This window comes from Halyomorpha halys, unplaced genomic scaffold (assembly GCF_000696795.3).
Source record: "Halyomorpha halys isolate HHAL.00 unplaced genomic scaffold, Hhal_1.1 Scaffold397.1, whole genome shotgun sequence".
Lineage (NCBI taxonomy): Eukaryota > Metazoa > Arthropoda > Insecta > Hemiptera > Pentatomidae > Halyomorpha > Halyomorpha halys.
The window spans coordinates 1,219,247-1,228,526 of record NW_027115275.1 but is presented as its reverse complement, the minus strand read 5'-3'; the positions used below and the strand labels follow the sequence as shown (position 1 = coordinate 1,228,526).

General features: G+C 27.3%; 1 protein-coding gene across 1 annotated transcript in view; it reads right to left on the bottom strand.

Moving 5' to 3' along the window:
- Positions 1-7,742, bottom strand: part of LOC106682220 (uncharacterized) — a gene marked incomplete at its 5' end in the record, with an annotated part of 27,021 nt that extends 19,279 nt beyond the window's left edge. Inside the window, 3 exon segments of the mRNA XM_067052359.1 lie at positions 1,100-1,257; positions 5,333-5,502; positions 7,561-7,742. Of these exon segments, the coding sequence (XP_066908460.1) occupies positions 1,100-1,257; positions 5,333-5,502; positions 7,561-7,742 (510 nt within the window).
- Between the last annotated feature and the right edge of the window lie 1,538 nt (positions 7,743-9,280).

Sequence of the window (9,280 nt, the reverse complement as noted above, 5' to 3'; positions counted from 1 at the left end):
TATAGTTTAGTAGCCTACCGGAGTAAGTGGATTTGTTATACCAGTCAGTGGACAAGGAGCTGACATTATTCTTTCTAATAGTGGCTGTTCAACCGTTCGCTTTGAACAGCCCTGATGAAGCCCTGCAAAGTGGGGCGAAACGTCGGACATTAAAATAGTTTTAAACTATTTGTTCTTTTTTTTGACCGCAACCCTGACCATCTTCTTATATTTAAATCTTTACGGTCAACTATATCTACATATATGTAACAAAAATTGTTAAAACTTGCCGAGAAATAGGCTAAATATGAAATGATAATTAAAAAAATTATTCTCTCTTGATTAAATTAAATATATCTTTTATTCATCAATTTCCATTAATTCAAGAATAAAATAATGGGGGTTATGATTATGAGGCTGAAGTATATAGCCAAGGGAGTAGAGGAGTCATCTTTAACAACCTCGGAACTACAGCAGCCCCAGTTAGAAACTGAATTGGGAGCCCTCCCTTCATGGTAAGAGTAAGGTGTTAACCTCTAGATAACTCCTCTTCCTCTCTGCCCATATATTAGAAATGAATAGTGTTCAATCACCGCAGTCTGAGATTAATCAAAATCTGTAGGGATTGAGTTTTATAAAATTACTGGTTCTGGATTTTAATGGAGTGTTAAACCCTTAAATTTTATATGAAGATTTAATTTGTTGACTGATTCTTAATACTTTGTGTAATTGTTGTTGAAAGGATGGACACAATTGAAATATTTTTAATGTTTTATTTGTTATAGTACATATAACATAAAATGCACAAAATGTAGAACAAAGAACCAAGCTTCGATCACAACAAAGACTTCACAAACAATAGTGCCAAACAAAGAACTTACAACAGCAAGTGACATACAGTTGATGTATTGACAGTTTGCCACAGAGCAACTTTTATATGATAAATAATGAATTCTTTTATCACACTTAAACGATTGTTGGTGTACAAAAACTTCTAAAATAATGGTAGTAGCTATTGTCCAGAGCTTATTATTTCTGGAAATAATAGAAGTTGTCCATGAAAAATAAAGATGATGAAATACTGTACTATGATTTATGATAACAAAAAAATGTCAACAACCTTTTTATCATGAACATTCTTTTTGGCCTCTGATTTATCTATCTCATTTTTTATATTGTAAGGATGAGGAATCACAACTATTTCTGGAAGCTTCTGCATAGCTCTATTGAACATAATACATAAATGTTTGAACAATTTTTTCCTGGTTGGATGATTTTCTAAAACAGAATTATGAATAAGTTGATTTAAATCTTAAACAAGTTACTATCATGTTTTTTACTATAATAAAACACTCACTTGGTGAATTTTTGATAATTAAATTCTAAATCATTAAGTTTAGCATTAGAAAAAAAAAAAAAAAAAAAAAAAAAAAAAAAAAAAAAAAAAAAAAAAAAAAAAAAAAAAAAAGTTTTAACTCAAAATACTTACAATTTTATTTTTGTATCTGTTATGATACATGGCTCATTTAGGGTAAATACAAGTTTTATTATTTTCAGGTATTAAAAAAAAATTCTGTTTTAGGTATACATTTTGTTTGGATGCATGGAATTTAAAAACAATTTCTTTGATGTAGTATAGTCTAACCTCATGTTCAACATACTCCCCAAAGGTTTGCCTTACCAAACAAACCTTATATAAGCTTTTGATGTACTATTGATACTATTGAAAATTTTGTAATCAATTCTTTTGGTATTTAATTACAATTTACTTTAAAATTTTTTGTAAAAAGTGTATAAGTGCTGAGTACCAGGTGAAATCAAGAATGCACACCACCAATTTAATGTCTTTACCTTAAATTTACAGTGACCTAAAAGACCAATATTGTGACACTAATTCCAGATCTTCCAAACTATGTATGCTTTACAATGTAGTTTAGTTTGGGGGTTTATTTTTTATAACTTTTTACTACATTGTATTTTAATTTACTCTGTTCTTATTTTCTATAGGCTACGGTCATATACTTATACATTGTTGTCTACCCAATTATACCATTGGTTTTTGTTTTTGTTATTAAAGAAATATATGAAATAGAAATTTAAATCTTTAAACTTCTAAAAGTCATATATTTTATTGCATGTGATATTTTGAAGTATTTATTGTCTATCTTAAAATTTGTATAATATATTTTTTTTAAATTGTTTAATCTTCATTATAAAAAACAATTAAATAAATCACAAGTTCATTACAGATAGTAGTAATGAAATTAAGTTGCTATGATGTGAAACAATACAAAAATTAATTTTAAAAATTAGACATATTTTTTTCTTGAAGATTAAACATTAAAGAAATTGTTTGAATACATGTCATAAACATTTGAAAATGGACAATAGTCTGAAATGTCAGAGGTAATAAATACATAAAATTTTTAGAAGTTTGAAGGTTTGGATTCTTATTTTAATTTAATTTTATACTATATGTGGAAAAAATTGCCAAAATGTTATTTCCTTTGCCATATTTTTTAATAATCTGTTATTATGCCAGCAGTAAATGTAGTACATTTTTTGTTTGTTATGATTTTTACTGGTTTTATTTTATTTTCCATTTGTATTTAATTTACTTTGCTCATCTTTTCTATTTATCATCTCCTATAACATTGCTTTGAATCTTGTTTATTTAGCCCTTATGAAGACCTGCAAAATAAGTTGAAAAATTGCTTATAAAAGAATTGATTTTTACTATTTGAATTTTCCTTTCTGAACGCTAACCAGACCATCTTTCTTCCAATTTTATCCAGTCAAACCAACAATAATCTCTAAATTAGCTTTTAAAGTTGGGAAATACTACTTCAAATCTTTGAAAAGGTATATTTTTCTACAAAATAAATGGTTCATTGTTGAAGACAACAGAAGGTTGATGTGTTGCAAATTTCAGGCAGTTTGTAATTGTGGCTAGTTGATATTTCATCTTAATTTTCAAACTTCTTTGGTGTTGTCATGAAACATAATTTTACTTCTCTTTATAAAAATTGTATTACCAACTTATCTCATAGACAATTCTCTCAGTGACTTCTTTTATTTTTGATCTAATTTCTTTGTATTTGCTATTAATTTATTCTCTAGCTGCAATATATCATAATTTATTGATTATTACTAACTAAGTGATTAAATACTTGATGAACTTTAAATATGAAACAGAAGTCATTTACTTTTAGATTTAAACCCATGTTTTATTTTATTTATTATTATTTTTTTTTTAAATTTCTTGCTGTTTTATGATAGATTAAAAATGTTATTAATCAAAATTAAATTATTTTTTTTCTCCTTAATTCTGATATAAAACAAAATAAATCGTTGCAAGTAAATTTGTATATTTTAAAATAAAAAGAATTTAAACAATTTTATTTGGGGAAATTGAGAGACAATAACTTTTTCCAGGCAAAAAAATTATTTTTAAAACAAATGTGAAAAAAGTTATGTTCAGTTCAAATGAATAATCAGCAATTTAATAAAATTAAAAAAAATGTATGGTTTATTTAATGATTTTTTATTTTATTTTATTTTTTTTTAATAAAAATAATTGAGACTATATTATTATTTTTAATAATTCAAATTCAAGTATATAAAAATTAGTGAGTTGTGAATTACGTAGGTTACAGCTAAATTTTGATGTATCCTCAAAGTTAATTATAGTTAAATATTTAATTCCTGAAAATATATTACCACTAAATAACATATTGAGAATTTCATGATAAGCATATTTATAATTTGTCTTTCTCTTCCAATAAAACAAAAAAAAAAATAGATTACTTTATGTTAATCTTCTTATTATTTTTAAAGTTTATCCATAAAGCAATAAAAAGCAAGACTAAATATAATTAATGGAAAAATTTGTATTTTTTTTTTTTAAATTAACTAATTATATCTTTTAAGTATTCCAAAGCAAGCTCATATCTCTTATATGTTGAAAATAAAAAATAACAACATTGCACCTTTTTTTTTTGTTTTTCATTTTTAACTAAAATATTTAGGTTATTACATAGATAAGCATTCTATACAAAATTAAATTAGTAAACATTTCCTACAAAATTCATTTATTAAATTTAATTTCCAGCTAATCTTCAATGTCTAATGGTGCATCAACACCTATTTTACAAATTGTACAAGTGTTCATTTAATTGTACTAATTGTTGCTCAAATTATATATCTGTAAGATTATTGGTTGACCGTGTGTAAAGATGAAAGGAATATGGTCCGGGTGCGGTCAAAAAAAAAAAAATATAGTAGAAATATACTATCTTAATGAGCCAAAAATATTAAGATAGTATATTTCTACTATTTTTTTTTTTACCGCACCCGGATCATATTCCTTTCATATATATCTGTAAGTTACATATATCCTGTAGTTCAGATTTTATTATTTTTTCAACATAATGTAATCAATAGTGTGCTTCCTTTTATTTTGTTACTGTTTAGGCTTTAAGTTTTCAACTCGCTGTCTAGTTTGAAGTTTTTTAACTGTTCAGGATTTAAGTTTTCAACTTATTGAGAGACTAAAATAAAATATTACATGGTTTTCACTCAAAACTTTTGTGACTGTGTTTGATATTTTTATTGTGAAAAAAATTTCTGTTATCAGGAAACATCATTGCTCATAGAAATTATTGCTACTTGTTATAAAAAGTGATTACTAAATAGAATGAACCTTTCAATTTAAAGATAAAGAGTTAATGAAAATGAAAACTCACAAAACTACACCATACACCTTTACTAATACTATCATTGATACCTGAAAACTATAATTGATAAAGAGGGGAATTAAACAGGGCAGCATTTTCCATCACTGATGCAAAACGTAATAGCAAAATCAAATTTTTATCACCCCCTCATTGTTTAGGAGGGAGAAGTGTCCAAAGTGCATCATTGTCCATGTTAAGCGAATCTTACCTACATAAAAAACTAAATTTCAAACTTAATCTAAAAAGAAACAATTTCAGGTCATAAATCTGGTGTGACAGAGTATTTTCAAGCAATATCTTTGCATTCTTGAGTAAAAAGCTTTGGTTCCCAGAGGCTAGTTTGAACTCAGCTTGTTTTGTTGATTTTTATTTATTGGTGTAGCCATATTCCAAGTTTCAATCTCTGGTTCTAGAAAATATTGGTTCAGAAGAAATCACCATATATGGAAACCCTGGTTGGAGTTTATAAAGATGTCAAATCCTAATGGATAAGCTATAGGGTATTGTTCATTCAAAGCAATATTCACATACCATTTCATTGTTTTAAGAAATTTTCCGATGATGAAGAAAAGTTAGAATTAATTTAAAAATGAGTTAAAATTCGGATTAAAACTCACTATGTATGGTGTATAAGATGTAGTGTATCCAAAGTATGGACATTTTTATGTTATCTTCTTTCATTGATTTGCTTTGGCACTTCCTGATTACTTGGGACAATACATCTACTGTCCAATAAGATATGATATTCGTTTCCAAGTCGTACATTCCAAGTAGTTCTGCAAGCAGTCTACAATGAAGTAAAATATTTGTGAAAAAAAAATTAATGTTATTTTCAAATTGTTCGTGGATTTCTTGAAAAATAAGCAAATACCGTTGTATTTACATATACAACGGTATATGCAAATATTGTATTTATTTACAATTGAACGCATTCATTAATGTAGTAAGTAATGTGATCTTAAAGTTGTAAAATTAAATACATACCAATAGAAATTATTACAATAATAATTGAGATATCAGTAGCAGCCAGATTTTGATTTGATCTTTTTTTTTTTTTTGGCTTATAGTACTGCGGTCTATTGTGTGCCGTCATCATTATGAGCTACTTAAAACTTGAGAGATTAGTAGATTCTATGAATCTAATTATGATTAAAGGGTTGATCAATCTGCCCTGTTTGGTGTCCGTAATGCGATCCATGGCAAACAGTGCTTACCTCATGCCTGCAAATCAATTACCTCAGCAAATGATATGTTATGCCCTTTCATCATCAGCACTACAAAATATGCACAAAAGTGATCCTGTAAGCTTAATATTGAACATGTGTTTATTAAGACTATATTCACCAGTGATTTTCCTTGGAGTGATTTGCTCTTAATTTTATGACTTTAAGGAGTGAATTTAAACCGGTGGAGGATTCTTTAATGTTGACTCCATAAGATTCTAACCACTCTATGAAAATTCCCTGAAATAATTGCCTCAAGCTATTCATAATGTGTTCATATACATATCATCTATAAATTTTGTATTACATTTCAAACTTTAATCTAATATGAGAGGATAATGTTGAAGATTTTTCTTTTAAAACTCTTTGTATTAACCGGGTCTCCTGCTTATCCTGTTATGTCTCAGACCTAAGTGGAATGGATATGCGGGGTTTTACTGTATTACTGATCAGATGATTTACTGATTATCTAGTATAAAAGAAATTTATTTAATACCTTGATTTAATTAAGATCTAGGTTTAACATTAGCATATAAAACGTCAAAGATAGTTTAATAATCACTTAAGATTTTTCTTTGATAAATTGGGAAACTTAAAAAAATTTGCAATGTTATGTTACAAACATTGAAATGATTTTTATTTGTATTTCAAACAGGAAAATTAAATATTTAACTTCTGAAAAGTTTCAAAATTTAAAGTACAGAAAAATGAAACAAGGTGCCATGTTAAAAGGAATATTTGAAATATTCTTCTAAGCCAAAATCACTATTTTATCTATAACGTCTAATAACACCTTCATCCACTCATGCCTTCAATTGTGATTGACTAAAAAAATAAACAATGTAATTAATAAACAGGTTATTATTTTACATTTTATATGAAAATAAAAAAAATGGCCTTTTATTTTGTAAATGTTCCATAAACTACCTGTGCCCAATGAGCTTTCTGTTCACTTTTTTTTTTATTTTTCACTCGACAAAGGCAATTCCAAAAATAAGGTCTTCTATTTTTTATTTTTTTTTCATATTTTGTGTAATATATCTATTAAAAGTTTAATATGGTCCATATAATAGCTATTTAGCATTTTTGAAGATACTGTGTCGGTTATTGTGTGGTCTTATCTCACCAATCTCCAGCATGTTCTTGCAAAAGTGTTGAAGAAGCTCATCTTTCATCTAGTATTTTGAAAGATAGTCACTGAGTGCTAAGTTCAAACTATAAGAAGGATTTTTATTTGTGATAATGTTCCTTGATCATTATGGTTCCAAATTCCTACATGTGTTATTATTATTGACTCAAAAACATTTTTTTTATATTTAAAATTTGTGCGTTAAGAATTCATGCCCTTTTTCAACTGAATGCTACTATGCACTAATGTAGTTTATTTGTTTGTTGTTGCATCTTGAATTATTTTTATGTTGATATGTTCTGTTCTTCATATATTGGTCACAGACATAAAAAAGTTGTTTATCCTAAATGTAATTCTTTTAGAAAATATACACATATTTTAAAAAAAATTGTAGACCTTACTTCTGGCATATAATTGAATTTTACCCTATTTTATAACATGAATTAACTGTAATAGCAAACTCCCAAATAAATAAATAAATGTTAAGCCATACTCGATTCCTTGTGAACGGGTGATCCGATCCAGCAGTGGTACACTAAACCTGACTCTGAAAATTTTCTGGATATCTATCAACAAAAAGCTACTTATCAATGGTGGGCAATAAATTGGTTTATAATGGTTCATCCATCGAGGATTTTTGTGTTCATTTTCTCTATCACATTTCAATTTTTTTGGCTGAAAAATAGAGGATTTAACTAGTGAGCATGAAATTTTTTGAAAAATATTATTTATTAGATGAAATTCTAATTTCAGTATGTGAAGAAAATTATATTAATTAAACATGAAAGGAATGTTTTGAAAATATGGAAAAAGCTGTCAGCAGCTAACATGTTAAAAGCAATATAATGGATGAAAATAATTAAATTCTAATCTTTCTAACCTAATTGAAACATTTATTAAAAATAATATTATCTTATTTTTATATCAGTCAAATCAGGAACCAACATGGGAATCCCAATAAGAACAGTGGATATTGGAATATAATGTTCATATTGACCCAGCGCACTAACTGTGCTTCCCTACTAAATTGATATTTGCAAATGTGAGTTGACTGCCATTAAGGAGATTCAATAGACAGGATGAGGCATATTGATAAAGAAGAGTCCCTATTTCAAGAAATGGATGTGCTGTCATAAAAAGAGGATGACTAAGATGGGCTGGTCATGTTTCCTTAATGAATGATATATAGATACCGAAATAACTGTTGAAAGAGCCCTTTTTTTCAAAACAAGGTGTCATGGAAGACCTAAGTTGGAGTGGGCTTGCAGCTTGTAGAAAATGATACTTTGAAAATCCTTAGTATCAGTGGATGGTAGACCCACAATACCTAGACAATTGGCAGAAGTTGGTGGAGGAGACCAGTATCCAACACTAGGTTTTTGCACCAAACAACTATCAGTCAGTCATTTAATAAGCAGTAATATTGCCTTAAATATTTTAGAAATGACCAAAAAGGCTCACAAAACTCTTCATCAAATAATCCAACTAATCTAAAAACAAAATATTAAATTTATTCCCACTGAGTTGCATTTTTGTCACAACACAGAACTGAAACAGTTTGCCTGAGTTTTCTAAAATTTTTTGGGGCCTTAAATTTTTACCGCTTAGGTCCCTGAAATATTTTGAGTACCCCTGATCTATCACTTCCACTATGTGATGGTTCATGCTGCATCATAACACTCATACACCTTTTAGTAATAAGAAAAAGTAGTACTCTCCCTTTTTTATCTCCCTTTAGATAATTTTATTATTAGTTACTTTCCATCACGAAATAGTTTTAATAAATAAATATTTTCCTTTAATTTTTTTATTTATTTAGCTTTTATACAGAACATCCTGTATAATAGTAGTTTAATAAATAGTTTTATAATTGTTAATATAAAATTGTTAATGTTAATCAATAAGGATACCAAGGGTGAAAACTATTTTTCAGCTAAAACAAGATAAAAAGTGCACAAAAATTAAGAACTTCATTCATATAGCTAAATTTCCATCCCTTCAGGGATTGTTAGAAGTTAGTTTCTAGTTATATATAGAAAATACATAATATAAAATAAGAGGACTTAGCAGTTAGACACAAAGCAATGTAAATAAGTCAATTGAAATTACTATATGTGATAACTGAATGGTAGAAAATATGGAAAATGAATAGTTTTTAGTTTTTTGAAACTACTTTAACCATTTTTTTTTGTTTATCATCATTATTTAAATTA